The sequence below is a fragment of the Cheilinus undulatus genome, linkage group 16 (assembly GCF_018320785.1).
Source record: "Cheilinus undulatus linkage group 16, ASM1832078v1, whole genome shotgun sequence".
Classification (NCBI taxonomy): Eukaryota; Metazoa; Chordata; class Actinopteri; order Labriformes; family Labridae; genus Cheilinus; species Cheilinus undulatus.
The window spans coordinates 34,483,654-34,503,049 of NC_054880.1; the positions used below are offsets into that span (position 1 = coordinate 34,483,654).

At 41.1% G+C, this 19,396-nt stretch overlaps 1 protein-coding gene across 3 annotated transcripts in view; it reads left to right on the forward strand.

The window, feature by feature from the left end:
• Positions 1–19,396, forward strand: part of pum1 (pumilio RNA-binding family member 1) — a 46,402-nt gene that overhangs the window by 15,444 nt on the left and 11,562 nt on the right. For 2 of the 3 annotated variants that reach the window (XM_041808629.1, XM_041808627.1), the window contains exons 3-16: positions 538–660; positions 1,270–1,338; positions 4,695–4,800; positions 6,045–6,238; positions 6,352–6,524; positions 6,606–6,870; positions 10,765–10,858; positions 14,074–14,172; positions 14,295–14,437; positions 14,871–15,009; positions 15,185–15,319; positions 15,608–15,907; positions 16,054–16,296; positions 18,799–19,069. In XM_041808629.1, coding sequence (XP_041664563.1) covers positions 538–660; positions 1,270–1,338; positions 4,695–4,800; positions 6,045–6,238; positions 6,352–6,524; positions 6,606–6,870; positions 10,765–10,858; positions 14,074–14,172; positions 14,295–14,437; positions 14,871–15,009; positions 15,185–15,319; positions 15,608–15,907; positions 16,054–16,296; positions 18,799–19,069 — 2,354 coding nt within the window. The remainder of the gene's footprint in view (positions 1–537; positions 661–1,269; positions 1,339–4,694; positions 4,801–6,044; positions 6,239–6,351; positions 6,525–6,605; positions 6,871–10,764; positions 10,859–14,073; positions 14,173–14,294; positions 14,438–14,870; positions 15,010–15,184; positions 15,320–15,607; positions 15,908–16,053; positions 16,297–18,798; positions 19,070–19,396) is intronic. The other variant, XM_041808628.1, reaches the window with a different exon arrangement.

Below are 19,396 nucleotides of genomic sequence, written 5' to 3' on the forward strand. Positions count from 1 at the left end.
GTGTGTTTCTATCAGGTTTGATTGAGTTAAGTTTGGTAGGGTGAACTCCAAAATAGCTTGTGTTTCCAGACACCTGTACCCTCACTTGGTGGGTGGACTGTAGAAGGTGGTCATGTTACGTCACTGGCAACATGAGTCTTTGTTGTTCCAGCTGCTGAGTGGCAGAAATCAGTCAGGAAACAATTACTGTAAACCGAACCGGACCTCTTGGTGGAAATGACTTATCAGAACGAGAGAAATATCACAAGTTACCTGATTATCTTTCATTATTTACAAATTATATATCAGGCCTTCTGTGACTTGTGAAAGTCTAGCAGAAATTTGAATATAGAAAAGGCATCATGAACCCCAAAGCTTTTCTTATTAGGGATCATGACTAGAAAAGGTTTGGAACCACAGTTGAATTGATGCTGAATTACTCATTTCATTGATACTTCTTTCTTCAGTTGACACCTCTAGTTGACACTTACCTGTTCCTGTTGTTGGTAATTTTTTAGATAATAACCACCTGTACTTGTCTGTCTGTGTGTCACCCAGGGTGTGGCGGGTGCTGGACGTTCTCAGGACGATGCCATGGTCGACTATTTCTTCCAGCGGCAGCACGGAGAACAACCTGGCAAACATCGCTGGCCCACCGGAGACAACATCCATGACAGCCAGGTGTGTGTTTGTTCACCATGTGTGCATATGTGTTGCACAAGTACCAGCATACTTTTGCAGCGCTGGCGCTGTTATTGTATTATGTCACGCACTGTTGTGTGCCTGTACAAAGTTCACAGGAACGTATCGAAATAGAAAAGTTTCTTAAAATGTTTTCTTATGTAAGTGTCAAATCCAGCCAGAGACGTATACAAATAAAATCTCTGTCTGCAAAATATAGTTTTAGCTCTCATGAAAAGGCACAGAGGTTGATGAAAATGGCTTTGATAGGTTTTTAACATGACCATCAATGGTCTTAAAAACTAAACTGTAGACATAAAGGGCATAATTTTTATTGTCTTTTCTACATTTAAGCTAAATCATTCATGATTGCTAATTAACAAAGATGATTAGAGCTTGTATGTTAGTTAAACATGGGATGGCGGTCATTTTTCCTAGCTTTAATGTCTGACTACCGTCTCTCTCTCAGTTCAGTTTAGTTGGCTTCATTGAAACGGAAAACATTATCAGTTTGATTACAAAAGCAATGTACAGATTTTCAAAAAGAATAATGCATTCTCTGCATTTACTGCATGCCTTATTCTCATGCATTATTCTCTCTCTGTGCAGGTTCGGTCCATGGACGAGCTGAACCATGACTTTCAGGCTCTGGCTCTGGAGGGGCGGGCCATGGGAGAGGTGAGACATCATGGCCAGTGATCTTGCCTTTTCTTTAAAATAGAGAAGCAGGAAACACCTGAAATAAGCATTTACTCCTATGCTTTTGTTTCTTTCTTGACATTTAAACTATGTAGTAAGCTTTTCAGCTCATAAGTTTGTCTTTAGAAGCAGCTGCCTCATATTTTGTGACTCTGACACCTGACTGAAAAGACACATGATGATCTGCTCACAGAGTCAAACTTGAAAAACAGGAAATCCCAGGAAAAGAGCTGGATCAGTTGCTTGGTTGAAGGCCACTGAGTCAGAAGCATTGTGGACTTGTGTCAGCTTTGTTTCTCCTGGCTGAAAAACTCTGAAAGATGAGAAGCTTTGGACTGACTGTTGGCATTTATTAAACAGAGTCTACACATTCTGTTAATGCTGGACCTGTGCCTGAAGTTTGTTTTAGGTTTGTGAACAACAAAGTCCTGATACTTACTCTGTTGTGTCTCAGTGGCTGGATATGATATGGCTGCAGTATGATAGTGACATTTACATTGGTTTTATTTTTACACAGGGGTTTTTCCTGCATATAAAATTACAAGGCGGCTGCCACTAGCAAATTTTTCTACTTCCCCCAGCTGTCAAAACTCTGACGTCATGAACTTTCATTTTCTGACTAGCGTTGCATGAGGTGGATATCATCATTAACTGAAATTGTTACACTGATTAACGCTGTGCTCTGTGCGTGAGTGAGCTAAGGACACAAACTTTAGGAGCCTATGCATTTAAAGCTAAACACGCAGCTTTCTTTACACTTGTTCCTCTCCACTGCTGTGGGATCGGAATATTAGGTGTGCTACCCCAATTTATGCGAACGCTTCCACTGTCCAGTCCATCCGTCTGTCACATGTGCACATGCTGGGTAGTGTCCAACGTTTGTTTAGATAATATTGCAGTAATGTCCTTTTCTTAAACGATTAAACCGTAGCATATTATTACAAAGACTGATTATATATTGATCAATATTGAGAATTAGGGCAGGTATGAACCTTAAATAAAACTTCTTGCACACAAACCCGGTTTACTGACACACAGAGAGGGAGGAAGCTGTCAAGTTAACAAAGTGAAGCAACAGCTGAACCAGGGATGTTAGATGCGAAATTTTAGCGTATCTACATCAGCTCTAAAGCGAGTACAATGTACCATATTTACTCATTTATTGCATCGTATTATGATATTTCAGTTCTATATTATAGTTGGATCATGAAAAATGAGTGAAATTTGTATTTTAAACACCTAAGTTAGTAAATATTGAAAATTAATATTAAAAAAAATGTCCATCTTTTACCCTAAACGTCTTGCACCTGCTGGCGGGCCGGAAGTTTGACACCGCTGCACTAGATTGATGTTACTAACTTTTAACATGTACACTCTTTTCTCCTGGAGGAGCATAGAAAGAAAAGTCAGAGTGCTAATGATCAGAATGCCTCAATTTGAGTCAGGAAAAACCCTGTTTTTAAAAATATTTGAGATTTTGGAAATATCAGTGCAATGGATAGCTGTTATTTCTTGTTGCCTAAATAGAAGGATCATTTGTGCAGATCAAAAACACATTTTTTTATAAAGATGTATTAAAATCATTTACATTTTTTTTGTTTACAGCCCAAAATCTCATTTTAACTATATAGGTTACTGGCTCCCTGGTCCACTGACTAATCGTGTTTGATCAGTTACATTTGCAGCTCAGAACTGTAGTCTTTTGATGTTCTTCTGTGAAGGTCCATATTACCTCAGCTGATCTCTGAAAACCCCCTCAGCCCTCAGTGTGGTTACAAAGTTTAATAGGCCTCATCGCTGTGGATGCAGTGACCTACTGGCTTAAGGACAAACCTTCAGTGTTTTATAAAATAAACTGTATTGAAATGAAAAAGGCTTTGCAAAGAGGCCTCTATGGAATAATTTGGACAGACATTTCTAAAGAGGCCTGGACTGAACCCGAACTCAGCCCTTACTCAAGTGGAAAACGGCCACACTACTAAATGAATACACTGTGAGAGTATGTTGGTATAGATAATGTGTTTATTAAAAACTTCTGTTCATATAAAATAAACAAACAGAAACCCTGTAGTCTAGAGGCGTTTCTGGCCTAGCAGTAAGGTTGCATCTAATGTACGAAGGCTGTTGTCCTCAGAGCAGGTGGTCCAGGTTTAAGCTCCTCTCCAGCGTATCACTGCCCCACTCTTTTCCTCCTCTATCTGCTCTTTTTCCTCGTGCCCCAGACTTGCATCGCTCATATACTACTTTAACCTGACTTGTACTTTTCTCAAAGTCTTTGGACTCAGATTAGAGGTTTGAAACTTGAACCAAGTCATTTTATTTTGTATATCTGGTGCGTTATCCATGCTTTCTCCCTCACATCATGCATAAACTTTTGTGTCTGCTGTAGCCAAACTTTTCATGTGACTCGGTGATGAATGTGAAACCTGAAGCTGCAACAGACCAGGCTGACTCCCACACAGTAAGGGTGATCACCTGGGGTGGTACATTCTGGAGGAGCGCTGCCTCAGACCCTGAGTTTTTTGTAAAAGCCTCGTATACAATGCTCTGTACAGTTTGCTTTATTCTTTCAGTGTCAGTTGCTGCTTTTCTGTGAAGTTTGGTCCATAGCATGAACATATTTCTTTTCAATAATAATAGGAGTCGGTAGAAAAGGCTAATTTCAAGTATTTCTCATGTGAAAGTGGGCAACAACAACTGTGTGCAAAAATCAATTGTGAGTCAGAAGTCAGTGTTTCCCATCTGTGAACATTTTTGGCACTATTTTATGATATGTCGGTAGTCAAGACCTTGAACTACTGGAATGTGTTTTTTTTCCCCATTGGAGAGACGATGATGCTCTTAACTGGCTGATTAACAAGTTCAGGCGTTGTCTGTGTCCAAGAGTGAAAAGCAATATATTAAAAAATGTGAGCAGAGCCCTGATAAGAACCCAGAGTTTCTGTGAGAGTCTGAACAAACAGAAATATAAAACCACTGAAATGTCTGACATTTGAAATACAAAGACTGAGCCCTGATGGTTAGTACTGCTTTTGGACACTTGATTTTAGACTTTAGTCACTCGTCTAGTTTGAAAGGACTCTGCCTGTTTGTTTGGGGGGCTGTCAGGGGTCAAAGTACTTCCACTGATGTGTGTGTTTGAGTGTGTTTCTGAAAACTGCAATGCAGCACTGACAGCTTGGCAGGAAAAACACAAAAGCCAAAGAAAATGTAAGAGATTATGAGGGTTGTTGGAGATTTTAGGACTCTGTCTTTGAAGGTTATTCGCCAAGACAGTCTTAAACTGACTTTCTATGTCCTTCCTTTGTAAACATTCCTCCTCTGTGTCTTTACAGCAGCTGCTAACTGGTAAGAAGTTCTGGGAGACAGACGACTCTGGGAAGGATGGACCAAAGGGGATCTTTCTGGACCAGTGGAGGGACAGCGCCTGGGGGGCTTCAGGTATCGACAGTGGTGTTTATGTTTTTGAAGACAATCCTATAGGAGGATGTCAGAAACACAGAAACAGTTTACTAACTCATTAGCTAACCAGCAGACCAATCATGTCGGAGTAACATCCATGTGATGAGTAGATTTCAGATTGCTGGTGTATCATACCAGCAAAGTGAAGTTATTTCTCCCTTCATTATGAGTAGGGATGGACATCAAAATCCAGTTCTGCTCAGACCTATATCTGGTCTGAGCAGAACTGGAGGTGAGTAAGTAATGAGTTCTGCATAGAGAAACTCTACCAAAAAATGGTTAAAATGATAAACCAGGGACTCCTAGAATTATAGATCTGGAACTTTGTTCCTTTTTTTTTAATCAGTAAACGTAACCATAACACGTCTGACATTTGGAGGTTGCCATACATTAAAATATTTGAATAAAATCTTGTTTGGGGAAAATTATCATACATTTGGGTCACAATTTCTTATTGAAGAGTTGATTTTGTGTCTTGAAGTTCCACCAGTGGATAACCTCTGGTCTGGACCTGCCCTCCTTGTAAAGTGTGTCAAGATAACTTTGGTTATGAATTTAAAAAAAGAGATTGATTGATTAATAGGAGCATGTCTATTAGTAGTGATAGAAGTGGTAGTGTATCCTCTTTCTATTGTGCACTGGGAAATGGCACTGTGGAAATTTAGTCCAGTTTAGATAGTTTTGGTTCATCAGTTTGAGTTTCTAATGAATGTAAGAAGCCTTAGCAGGAGAATCAGGAGTGATATTTCATTTATTGGATTATAAAAAGACTGATTAAAGTTTAAGGGCCAATAAACGTACCATTAAAAGTCTAAAAGGTGATCTAATACAAGAGAAACGGATATCTCTCTGAGTTATATGATGAAATGGATATTCCCAGAAAAGAGACAGTAATAGTGAAAAGTGAGTTTTAAACTACTGAAAGACTGTAAAATTAAGTCAGAGAGGAGATCTGTATGAAAAGACTGGAAAAATAGAAACAGACCTCTCCAGAAGCACCTTTATCTGTGGTTTTTGACCTCACACTAGGAACAACCAACATTCAGGTGTGTGAGAGTAATAAACTGCTGGTTACAGTTAGAATAATTTAGGTAAGGCTTCTAATGATGTCTTTATGTTAATACTGTTCATGTGATGGAAGCTGTCATTTTATGACTTAACAGTTTGTGTAAATCCCTTTGTGCACGAGCATTATTCAACCCTCCCTGCTCTTCTCACTTCAGATCACTCGGTGTCTCAGCCAATCATGGTGTCCCGTCGGCCCGGGCAGGGTTTCCATGGCGGGGGTGAAGTCGGGGTGGGCTCGGTGATGTCACCGCGCTCTGAGAGTGGAGGTCTGGGAGTCAGTATGGTGGAATACGTCCTGTCCTCCTCGCCGGCCGACAAACTGGATTCCTGCCTCCGAAAAGGCCCCTATGTGAGTCCGATCTGTGGTTCTGTCCATCAGTGTTTCATTACTCAAAATGTTTGTGGCACTGTTGACACATCAGCACCACTCAAGAGTTTCTCTTCTTCATTTTTATCCGACAGGGGCAGCGAGACGGAGAGGTGGAGGAAGAGAAAAGAGAGAAGCCGAAGGCGACGTTTGAGGGAGAGAAACTGAAAGAGTTAACAGAAGGTGAAACTGATGTCATCGGTGATGTCATCAACCCCAACGGGCTCCCAGTGCAGAACGGCCTGGACGTTGACGTCAAAGAGTTTGGGTAGGACTCAGCTTGACAGACGGTGTCTGTGAGACAACTTTGTCAACGTAAACTGAACTCCTCCCCCTTTCTCTCCCTCAGTCGACCCCCAGGCAACATGCCGGCGCCTGGCCCTGAGGCTGACCTGCTCGGCGGTCCTGGTGGCGTAGGTGCAGAAGGCCTGACGCCCCTTGGAGGCGGTGGAGGCCCCAAACCTCCTGAGGACTTTTCCGGTGTGGACCAGGGCGGTGTCACCATGGACCCCATGGAGTCAGTGATGGAGCCGCTTCAGTTTGACTACAACTCCCAGATGCAGATGGACTCAGCACCCACTGTGGGCTTATTTGACTACACCAACCAGCAGCAGGTAAAAGCAACAGTTGTTTTTATAATCAACACCTGCCATTAACTCTGAAGCAGCTCAGCTGATATTAAAGCAGGGTGCCTGCAGGGTTTTAAAGACTATTAAAATGTCTGAAATGGCAGATCTTCAGGTCCTAAATTTTGTCTATGTTGTACTTTTTACATTTGTCTGAGGAGGTTGTAGGCTTGTTTTTCTGCTTTTATTTTTACATTTACTTTGAAGTGAGATTCTGATGAACTCCTCCACATCTGATGTCAGTCTGTACGCTTGTGTTTTGGCCTGTTGAGCTATCCGTGCATCCTTGCAGCTCTTCTGTGTCTCTGTCTCGCGAGTTATCTATCTGATCTGGTGATGTGTGCATTTAATGAAGGTTATATCAAGTGTTCTAGGATGTGATTGGAGGAGAGAGTGTTGGAGCTGAGGCTGGGACTTATCCTTATCAACAATCTGCAGGATTTTGTAAATAATGCAGCTTTGCAATGAAGCTTTTTCCTCGTGTATAGGGATGCACAATACTGGATTTTGCTGATATATGATATGGCCATATTTACTAATAAATATATATAGATATCAATATTTAAATGAAGTTTAGACCAAAAACTTAAGTCCCTTAGAAAATTTCAAAGTTTGAGGAAGAACAAATTTCAGTCCTTCAAACAGACTTTAAAGTTCAAGGAATTAGGAGAAATAAATACAAAGACTTCAGCTGACATAGGTCTGTTTTTCCAGCCTAAAATTCCACTAACTTATTTGTTTGTTGGGCCAATATTTACAGCTGATAGAGGCAGATTTTTTAGCCAAAATATCAGTTGTAGATATCAGCAAAAGTTCATATCTGCTGATACTGCTGGTTCACTTTGTGAGCTAATATTTGCCAGTATGGATATTAAGGGTGTGACAATTCAGAGGTCACGGTTCGGATTGAATTTGGTTCATCGATTAATAAAGAGGAACATAAAAGTCCCAGATTTATAATTCTATATTTCCCTCTCCTGTTATTGCTATTTTTTAAACTAAGATTGATGCAGCTTATTCTTTCATCAACCTAGTGTTACATAGAACTATCAGTGATACAGTTGGTTCAGCCTGTGATGAGACATAAAAAGAGGAAAGCATAAAATATGCAAGAAAACAGCTTAATACCTGATTTGAAAAAAATAATAAATACAAAGTAAAATGTGAATTAAGTTCCTGCGTTTAAGAGCAGTGTATCGTATTTATTATTTATCAAGTGTGCTATGTTGGTAAAATGCTGGTGCTGTGGTTACTCCAAATCCTGACTCATGTCAGTGAAGGACCGCAGACTTTCTAATGTAAACACGGGACGGGACGTTGTAATGGAGTCTGAGCAGACCGCTCAAAAACATGCTTGTAGTTGCTGTTTACTACTCCTACCAGTCCATGCATTGACTTTGGAATATATTAGCAATAGGGATGGGCGATATGGACGAAATTTATCGTGATGTTTTTCTGTATTTATTGCGATAATGATATACTACACGATAAAAAATAGCACCATTCAACACAACCTTTTTGGCTAGGTAAAATATATCAAATTGGCTGCTTAACTACACAAGCTACATATAAATAAAGATATATGAATACATCTATATTTATGTAAATAGATATCTATTCATGTAGGGATATTTTTGTAAAAAAAAAAAAAAAAAAAAAAACCTATGTTGCTTCTACATTTAAGAGATTCAAAGAGAAACGTAGTTAGAAATAGTACAAAGAATGTTCCAACTTGGTACATTATTAAAAATTTCAGTGTTAGCATTAAAAATTGACCTTAAACTAGAAGTATTTACATCACTATTTTACCTTCTTGTGGCCCATCCTGGATATGTCCAGTTTGCCTCTGTCTTTGTAGTGTTTGAATCCAAAATTCAGTCTGATATCCTCTTTTACGTCTGGAGGTTCCTTTAGTGGAGCAGAGCTGCCAGGCTCCACCATGTTTGTTTTTACAGAGATAAGTCACTTACTGCAAGTCCAAGTTGAAACTCTTGTTGTTGAATTAATACAAATAAAAATCAGTAAATTGGATACATTATTTTTAACTGAGTTTGATTAATTCCACGATGGATAATAACACTGGAGCTTATAATGTGGTAGTAGTAGTAATAGTCAAATTTTCAGATATAGTGCATACAGTGTGGTGTTTTAATGTTTATCTGTCCCTCCATCATACACTTCTGTCTGTCTGTGAGGTGTGCACTATAGACACCTGTGCACCTAAAAGACAGAACCCACAGCGTTGATAAAAATAAACGTGCATCATGTTATCTATTGTGACATGTACATTCTATGTTGTTGTAAATGCTAAATTACGCTAACCTTATAGAAAATCTGCATTAGATGCGAGTTTATTACTCATATCTTTCTAAATATTAGACTAAGTGCTCCTAGTTTCCTTGTATAAATGGTGGGGCCATGCGTAATGTCCGCAGCTGTAAAACGGAGGAATAGGGGATCTTAAAATAAAGAACACAATGCAGTTTATCGTTGTCTGCTCCCTTTCTGATTTCCTCTTAACAAAACCATTTCCACATAGCTCCTCCTTCAGCAACAAACTCATCCTCTGTTTCAGCTCCACCTTCGGCCGTGTTTATGTTTCTGCACTTGAGTTACGAGTGCGTCGCAGTTGATGATGTATGTGAGCGCCACAGTCGCAGACACATACGCCATCAACTATAGTTTATCGTTATTATTGTTGAACGCCGTTTTCTCACGGTGGTAAGTTTTTTCTCGGTATATCGCAAACAATAGGACATCGCCCATTCCTAATTAGCAACAGTAATATCTTTGACCCTGTCTGTGCTTGTGTCCTTTTTTAAAACAGCGGGGTGACGAGGGGAGGAAAAATTGCCTTCTGGTCCCACTTGTCTGCTTCTTTTGCAGCAGGAGCAAACTTTTGTTCTTCATGAGTTTTGTTATACTGGCGTCTTTCTCTTCTTAGTTGGTTGTTTATCTGTAGTTAGCAATCAATTAAGAACATTACTGCCTCCTATGCTAGCGGTTAATCCCTCGTCACATTTGCTTGGTGGTTTGCTTTTCTTTTTTTAATGATTCACAATTTTTTTAACAATCAGATATATGCAAAGCTTGCAGCAGTACAGCTTTAAGCATGCACATGTTCTGTTGTCATATCTATGATACATTTATTTATTTGTTTCTAGTATTCTTTTAATCTTTGGGCATTGCTGAAGAGCATGCAGAAATATTCCTTCCGAGTCCGGAAATTTCCAGCACTGTGCTGTGTTTTTAAGGCCCAGTCGATGTAACCTAAATGGTTTCCAGTAAAAGTGGTTAAGAATTTTAAACTGGATAAGCCTCACTTTTGTGTCCCTTGACAGCATTCTTACATTTCGGGATGTCTTACTCCATTCTGAACCTCTAAATGACCCTTTTCAATCTTTTTCCCAAACCGTCTTCAGAGCTTATGAGGGTGAATTGGTCTGGCAGAGTAACTTGAAGTAATAATGAGAAACTTTGTGGCCTAGCCCAAATATTTTAATAACACCAGAGAGCAAATTAGAGTGTTGTGGAGGTGTTGTTAGAAAACCCAGCTCTGGTTTGCTTCTCAAATGATTAGGACATATTCGTTGGACTAGTTGTACCAGACTGGGACCCCCAAGCTGTGACTTTACGGTATTTTTGTACTACAATAACAAATATTATAGGCATTTTCTTGACTTTGTTGTACAATTATTTTACAGTCTGCACAAAAAGCACAGAATTGTGTCACTACAGTAACTGGTTATAAACTGAAGATGCAGTGGCATCTCAAAGTGTACTGATAGGGTCTCTGAAAGGTATTAAAGTATTAAATTTGATGTCAGATGTTCTGTTTATACCCTGTAAAGTGTGCTTTATCTGTCACTGTCCTGTCCACAGCTGTTTCAGAGGAACAACGCCCTCGCCGTGCAGCAGCTAACAGCAGCACAACAGCAGCAGTACGCCTTAGCAGCAGCACAGCAGCCTCACATCGGTAAGAACTGACTCAAAGTGTGTGAACATGTGAGAAACCACTTCAGCACCATATCTCTTCTTTACAGACTGTCTGCTTTAACATCAGATGTGTACGATGCACTCTTAAAGGGATACTTCAACATTTTGGTTAATTCGCCCATTGCCATAATTCCTCTAGTCTTAGTAATAGGTTTGTTTCCTTTAGTTGTCGGTGCAAGCTGTTTCTAGATCTGGGGGGACCGTTAAACCAGCTGCACAGCTGACGCTATGTTAGCAGACGGAATTTTTGCTTTCCCTCATCAAACTCATCAAATACACAATCCAACAACTCCAAAACACTCTCATGGACAAGTTGTGACCTGCACATTCACCATGCTTTGAAATGATAATGGAACATTACGAGACGGAGATGGTTAAAGTTAAGTGCAAAGCCGGAACTACACTCCAGACATGGCCGCTCCACTGTATCACTCCACCCAGTGGTTTACTCAAGAAATAGTTACGACTATTTGCTTCATGTGTCGTAATGTTACATAATTATACGTTATTATTTCATAGCCTGAAATATAGCCTATCGAGCGGTGTCCCACAATGCTCTTTCAAGATCTGTTTCCAGTGGTTTGGTTTGGTTCAGTTTCAGTTTGGTTTAGCTCATTAAATTCTGATCTTTCTCGGCTGTCCAGTCTCTCTTGTTATGATGGGAAATCGGTGTCTTTTCAGAGAACCAAATCATTTGGCTCAGCTAAATAGAGCTGGTTGTTTGGCTCCCAAACAGCTTCTCATTTGGTGCCAGTTTGGCTTTTTAAATGTGGATTAAACGACAGAGGATGGAAGAAAGGAAACTGGCACTCAAACAGGAGCTAGCTACAGTGGCTCAAATTGAAGAGCCGTTCAGTAGAACAGACTCGTTGCAAGTGACATGTCTTTACTTGGTTGCTTACGCAACCAGATTTATTCAGTTGATACTGTATCACCGTTTCAATCAAAGCCATGTTTGTATCAAAATGAGGATTTTTTTTTAATACAGGGCTTGACGTTAACTTTTTTCCCAAGGTGAACATGTGCTCCTAAGTTGAAAAAGTTAGGAGCACATAAAGACATTTAGGGGCACAATGAAAATTGATCAAATAATGTGTTTTCCGTAATAAACATGATGCAAATAGACAAGCAAAATTATTTAATGAATTTGTATTCAAAATGTACAGAAAGGTAAATTCATCAAGTTTTGAAAAAGTATTGCAATTTAATTTTGTCTTTAATGTTACTAATTTTGGTATTTTAAATTTACTTTAAATTTGGTAACTTCAGTCGGAGTTGGTCTAAGTGACTGATAGGTTTCATTTTTGCGTGTTTTGTATAGTCCGGGGGACTCAGTCCGTTTTGGAACGGAAAGTGCAACATTAAAACATATAGCGTAACTGCAGCTTTAAACATGAGCCACAAATCTGCTTGACTCTTTAAAGTCGATCAGCAGATAGTCTGCCACACTAACTGGAACTCCATTAAAAAAACATGCAGTAGTCTCTTCTATATTGTTGCACTTTCCTTTGGTTTGGTTTGCATTCACACTGCTCTTGGTCAAACGGACCAAACCAGACCTACAACCTCTGCCCCTAAGGGCGCTGTTGTCACAAACAAATGGCGACCAAGAAGAAAAGCCGGCATAGAAGAAGGCGAAACGGGGAAATCCAGGTCCTTCCGCCGGTCTTTTTGCCACATAAACAATGAAAAAACATCGAATTACGCTGTCCTTTGGTTTCTGCTCTTGCATTGGGGCATTATGAGCAGTCAGCTAGACGGTGAGCTGTCCAACATATCCTTAACATGAGACGAATAAATAAGCACGGTTATGATGTGTTGCCATGGCTACACAGACGCTAAGCGAGGCATCTCTCATCCATGGATCTCTCCTTCGGCTGCTTTGGCTGATTTTTTTATGTGCACATGTGCCCCTAAATATTTTTTACAGTTCGCACACACCTATTTTTAGGTGCAAATGCGAGTGAAACTCACCCACTGTCAAGCCCTGTTATATGTCAAAGAAGCTCAGCTAGCCTTTTAGCTCAGTACTGGACTACTATAGACTCTTGGCTCCCTTCATCTGGCTAGACGATTGTGATAAGGATTGTGACCACACCAGGCAAATTGATAAAACTGTGGAAAAATCACTTTTTTAAGTGTAGGAATCATACTTGATGTATGTAGAATTTTTCTGACAATTATTTCAGCTTTCAGGTCCATTTAGAGTTGTAAAGTTCTAACTTTCCTCTTACTACATTCATTCCTAATGGCTGTCCCCCACTCCCTGACCCCTGCACGTCACTTCCTCTCATGTTGCTTCTGTTATGATTGTGGCTCGGTCAAACCAAGGGCCTTGGCAGTTGTGTACTCCACTGGACATTTCTGATTTCCTTTTATTTATTTGGTGATGGCGAACAGCTTGAAGAAGTGCTACAGCCAACATCCGGCTGTAGTATCGCAATACACCCAGGTGCCATAAAAAATACTGGAATGAAATTAGGTTTTTCTATTGAAAAAATAGTTGCGTGATATCTTGGTTTAAAAGAAAATATTGGCTGTTTGAATATCTGAAAGTCATTGCTCATGCTGGCATCTTGCATGTTGCACTTGCGTATATGCCAGATATGCCTTCTCTATTCTCAAAAATTAAAGGACAATTTGTCTTTTCTTTGTAGTTTTTGGCATATTGATATTAATTTACACAGTTGTGCTCACTGGCTTAATTGAGAACTGATCATCAAATAACACCAGACATCATCACATAAACTTTACAACAGAAATGTCTGCAGGACTCTGTAATCTAAACTAATGTGAAGAATAGAAGCTTACTTGGAAAACTTCAGACCAAAAGTAAGACTTAATCCGCCCCATAAATCCCATAATTACTCTGTATTTGCTGCACTTGTGACACAGGCTGCTGCAGTTTTGAGTGTTTCATATTAGAGCACAAGAGCACAGAAGTTACCAAAGTCTTGTGGTCACTAATTAAATTGGGTTAATGTTTCTCAAAGGAAGGCAATGTTTCGCAAGCCTAAATAGTATTAAAATGCTCTGTTCAAGCACTGGCTGTGCTCTTTCTTTCAAAAGTCATTTGTTCATGAATGTCTAGAGTCTTAAGTATGTGTTTATTTGCTATTTTATTCTATCAATTAATGTTAAGTATAATTTGAAGCCTTCTGGCTCTAGGTCATTCTTTCACTCTGTTTTTTTCAGGTCTGGCCCCAGCATTTGTGCCCAATCCTTACATCATAAGTGCTGCTCCACCAGGGACAGACCCCTACGCAGCCGGACTGGCAGCAGCAGCAACACTCGGTGTGTGAAATTGAACCCTGAGCTCTGTCTAGAAACGGCTTCATGGCTGCAGAAACATCCATGATAATTAACGTTCCACAATGAGGAGAGACAGCTGTATTTAATGTTTCTTTTTTGTCCAGGTCCGGCAGTGATGCCTCCTCAGTACTACGGTGTTACCCCCTGGGGGGTCTACCCTGCCAACCTTTTCCAGCAGCAGGCGGCTGCAGCCAACAGCTCGGCCAATCAGCAGGCGGCAAGCCAGGGCCAGCAGAACCAACAGCAGGTCAGTCGGCTGTTCGCCAAAGAGAGAAACTGGCATGAATATTGCCCCTGGCTAAAGATGTTTCTGTGCGAGTGCTCCTCCTTATGTGCCAGTAGAAATGTGCATTCACTGTTACTGCTGCCCTGTTTGGATCTATAAGCAGAAAACTCTGCATCGCCTGGGGAGATTATGAGCCAGTCAGCAGGAAACGCCTCATACGAATGCTGTTTCTGTTATTTACTTTTGCTTTGCTCATAAATTTAAGCTAACATAAGGAATGTGCTCTCATCCTGGTTCTTTATTACACCCCACTATTTGTCTCTCTGCTGGTCGCCACATTGCTTCAGACTCTAACTGCAGAGGATTTAAACATGATACAGCATATTACACCAATAATTAGCATTTTTATAACAGGAGTTCACTGTAAAACACCCTTTTTTCTCATTTTGTGAAGGTGATGCGGGCTGGAGGCAACCAGCGACCTCTGACTCCCAGCCAAGGTCAGCAGGGTCAGCAGAATGACCAGCTGGTTGCAGCAGCAGCGGTCAACTCAGCCCTCGCCTTTGGACAGGGGTTAGCAGCAGGAGTCCCTGGTCAGTATGAGAAATTGTCTCATTGCAAGAACAATAACATTGAAAACTGCAATTGAACTTTCCTGATATCTGCAAATGTTTCAAAATATGCAAACAAGAACCACTCTGAGATGTAAGCTTCTGTGATGTAATATCGAATCTGGTTATGGAATTAATGTTGAAGTCTCTTCTTCAGGGTACCCAGTCCTGGCCCCTGCAGCCTATTACGATCAGACAGGAGCCCTTGTGGTCAACACTGGAGCCAGGAGTGGTCCTGTTCGCCTCATGGCCCCCGCCTCAGTCATCATATCACCTTCCGCAGCACAAGCAGGTGAGACCGTTTTAGAATACTCTGATTTTAGGAGGTTTGCTTCGTCCTTGTTCACCAAAACCAGCAGGACAAGGGAGGATGCCATGTGCACATAAATTTCTTTGAGGAGTTCCCACAGTTGTCACAAGATTTGTTATTAGATTAAAATCTCACTAAAACATCTCTTTGAAAATATTTGTGGCATTTGGGCGAATGGAAAAACTCTGAGTGCCTGTTTTCTGATTTTATCAGTTTTGACTTGAATAAAACTCAAACCTGTGAAATCACTTCCTCTGTTCTCTCCTATAGTCGCAGCAGCAGCGGCCTCTGCAGGTGGTGCCAACGGTGGTCTTGGCGGTGGGGCAAACGGTCCGTTTCGTGCCATGACGTCCCAGCAGCCTCAGCAGCAGGGCGGCCCTGGCGGTGCTCTGGGTGGAAGCTCTTTCTACGGATCCTCCTCCCTCAGCTCCTCGTCCCAGAGCTCCTCTCTTTTCTCACAAGGCTCAGCCCAACCCGGACCGGGCTCGGCCTCCCTTGGCTTCAGCCAGCCTGCCTCCTCCTCCCTCGGGGCCACACTGGGGGCCACTCTGGGTGGCTTCGGCACTGCAGGTAGGAGTACACCTGCCTACCATAGTCTTACTGGGGAGGTTGAAATTTAATGCTAAAACCAAACTGAGCTGTTAAACAAAGATGACTTTGAATTGTTCCACTCTTCCTCTGAATACTGTCTCATCTACATCTTTGTCTCCCTCTAGTGGCCAACTCGAGTGGTGGCAGCGGGTCCAGACGGGACTCCCTTACAGGAAACAACGAGCTGTACAAACGCACGCCCTCCAGCCTCACCCCGATCGGCCACGGAGGTTTCTATAACGGCACCTTGGGCTTCAGTCCCTCCCCTGGCCCTGTGGGCATGCCCCTACCCAACCAGGGTCCATCCCACTCCCTCACACCCCCACCCTCCCTGTCCAATCACAGTTCCTCGTCTAACCTTAACCTCGGTAAGTGTCTCAGTGGACAACTGTGACATTGGTTTTTCATTTCCAACAGAAATTTGCTGCTACTATATGAATGAAAATATAGATGATGATTCAGTAACCTATGCACATGTTAAACTGCAGTTAAAGCAGCTTTTAAAAATGACATTGTGGAGAGACACTGACCAGAGCTCTTCGATGAAACAGTTGATTAATGCTGGTTATGGTTCAGGAAATGAGAAGTGAGTTTCACCTTAATTTCTTGTATAGTTCAGAAATAACACATGGTTGTACAATTTCCCGAAGTACACTAAGACCTGCCTTACCATGTGAGAACTGCTGATCTACAGTCTGCTGTGGAGTTCATTATTATGTTTATTCAAGCATCTCACACTGAGACATAACAGATGTGTGGACATATAAATTGTAGAAAACAGATGCTAACCTGACAGGGCAGATAGACTTTTTCATATCTACATGTCATGGATTAATTCACATTCATCTGGGAAGTCTTCAATTTAAAGTGTTTGGGAAGGGCAGGACTGTTCAAAAAATTATCTTGATATCTTATCGTGATTGGATTATTTTTCTATCTACCACATTCATGACAGGCCAATCATAGCGTCAAGACAAAATGAGGTTGTAGACATGTGCAGCCCCACTGCTAACCTGAGCTTTACAAGCTAACATTTCCATAGTTCATGAAAAGCAAAGCTTATCAGTGCCTGAATATAAGCCAAAACCTATCGAGAGATGTGCATAAACATCTTCTCTGCCAGGAGAAGCTTTTGCTGTGGCTCTTTGCTTTTTTAATAAAGAATTATGGTTGAAGTCTGATTAAGCTGCTGCTTTTTTACACCTACATCTGAGTTAATTGCTACACGGTAGCCACTGGCTTACAGTACCACTTAATCCCACCTGTAAGAGTCATGAACACATGTTGAAGCAGGTCAGGAGAAGAGCCTGAGCATTTTCTCTGTCTTGAAAAGTTTTCATTGTGTCTCTTTGCTCTTGTTTTAATAAAGAGTTCTGTTCTGATAAAATTGCTGCTATACTGTAGCTACATCCAAGCAAACAGCTAAACACTACTAGAAGTCATTGCTACCAGCTGTAGCTATCACTGTCACCTTGTTCATCTCAAATAACACTGATCGGTCCAAACCACTTCCTGGTCTGGCCCAAATGTTGCAGATTGGTAACCTTGCAAAGCAGATGGATTTGCCTGTTTTTGTGTTTCTCACTGGCGAATCCATCTTGCAATGCTTATGTCTGAACCGTTTGAGCCCAGTTAGAAAGTGACAGGACCAATCAGCATTGAGGGGCAGTGCTTTCGGCACAGCAGAGTCATGACGTAAGCAAGCAGCAACAAGAGGCCGGTGCAATTATGGCGGAAGAGATTAGCGCGGATGCTGCTAAAGCACCAGTTTTATCAGAACTTGATGACATTCCTTCGTTAAAGGAAGAAGAAAGAACAGCATTCAGTTGTTTTCTTGTCAAAAACAACAAAAGTTGTGTACTGACATGCCTACAATCGCCATGTTTCGCGTTATGCAGCTCTCTATGGAGTCTACTCCTTGGTAGCGGCTACGTCACGTCTTTTGTTGCTCTGATTGGCCCGTAAAGATTTGACAGAATGTTCATCCAGTCCCTCAGAGTTTTCTTTCAAAGGCTCTTACCTTTCCCAAATGCTGTCTATGAGAGGTTTACCAGATGGATGTGTGAAACAAATCCATCTGGCGTGTCAGCTTAGTAGATTGGAGCTTTGCAAGATGGATTTACATGATGACAGGCATGGAGTCTGGCAAATCTATCTGCTTTGCAAGGTTATAAAATGCCATTACAAAGAAGTATTTCGGCATCTTTGTTTCCCCATCACTTACATGCAGCCTACACAGCGAATGAAACGAAGAGAAGTTAATTTCTGCATGACAGCGCCGATGCACTGGCACCGTTTCATTCAGATGAGCCTGCCCCATGTGTTAGGATAGGATCATCACCCTACCTGATTCCCTTTTCCCTCTCGTTTTCTTAATCATTTGTTGTTTGTGGTGTGAGAAAGTTGAAACGGAAGGCAAGCTTTCACGCAAACTGAAACATTTCTATGTTGTGGAAGATTTTTAAAAATCATTAGCACAAGTAACAAACAGTTCAACAGTTGTGTGTAGCTGCAGTTATTTCTATCATTTAGCATTTAATGTCATGTTGAAAGGCATTTTCAGCATTAGTTTAGCAAAAGAGACATCTTTTCACTCTTTCTAGTGAAGGCCATTTTTATATTTAGGCGGTGCTGCCATCCTGTGCTGTTTCTGTTCTGAATAAGTATGAGGTGACAGACGTGATGCTGTCTCAATATTTGAATACTGCAGGGTCATCAATTAAAGAAATAATCCATGAGAACTCATGCAAATAATCACTGCAGCAGTGTTTGACATTCAGTGGATTAAATGGAGAAAAGAACTCTGAATTTTTATGAAGAATTAGAAATTTGCTGCTTTAACACTATTTCTATTCTCTCTGACTCATCAGGAGGACTGACCAATGGCAGCGGACGTTTCATCTCTGCAGCCCCAGGAGCTGAGGCCAAGTACCGCAGCGCCGCCAGCTCAGGCTCCTCCCTCTTTTCTCCCAGCAGCCAGCTATTCCCGTCGTCACGGCTACGCTACGGCATGTCGGATGTGATGCCTTCAGGCCGGAGTCGCCTGCTGGAGGACTTCAGGAACAACCGCTACCCCAACCTGCAGCTCAGAGACATCGCTGGCCACATCATGGAGTTCAGCCAGGACCAGCACGGCAGCAGGTACGCACAGTAACACGTTAGAGCCATTTAGGACTTTGAAACATCAGAGGAGAAGTAAGACAAACAACCAAAATTAAAGCCCCTATCCAGTATGAGTAACGTTGATTTTGCTGCTGCATATTATTCTGAGGGACAGTATAATTTAGTTTTAAATTAGAATCAGCTTTATTGTCCGAGTATGCTTATGCAACAAGCAATTTTACACCGGTTAGCTTTGTACTCAATGTTCAGGAATTAAACATTTAATATGAAAAATAATCAAACTGAAAAAATTATTAAAAAATAGGATTTAAATATGTACAAGCTCTTGTTAGGTATTTTTCTAGT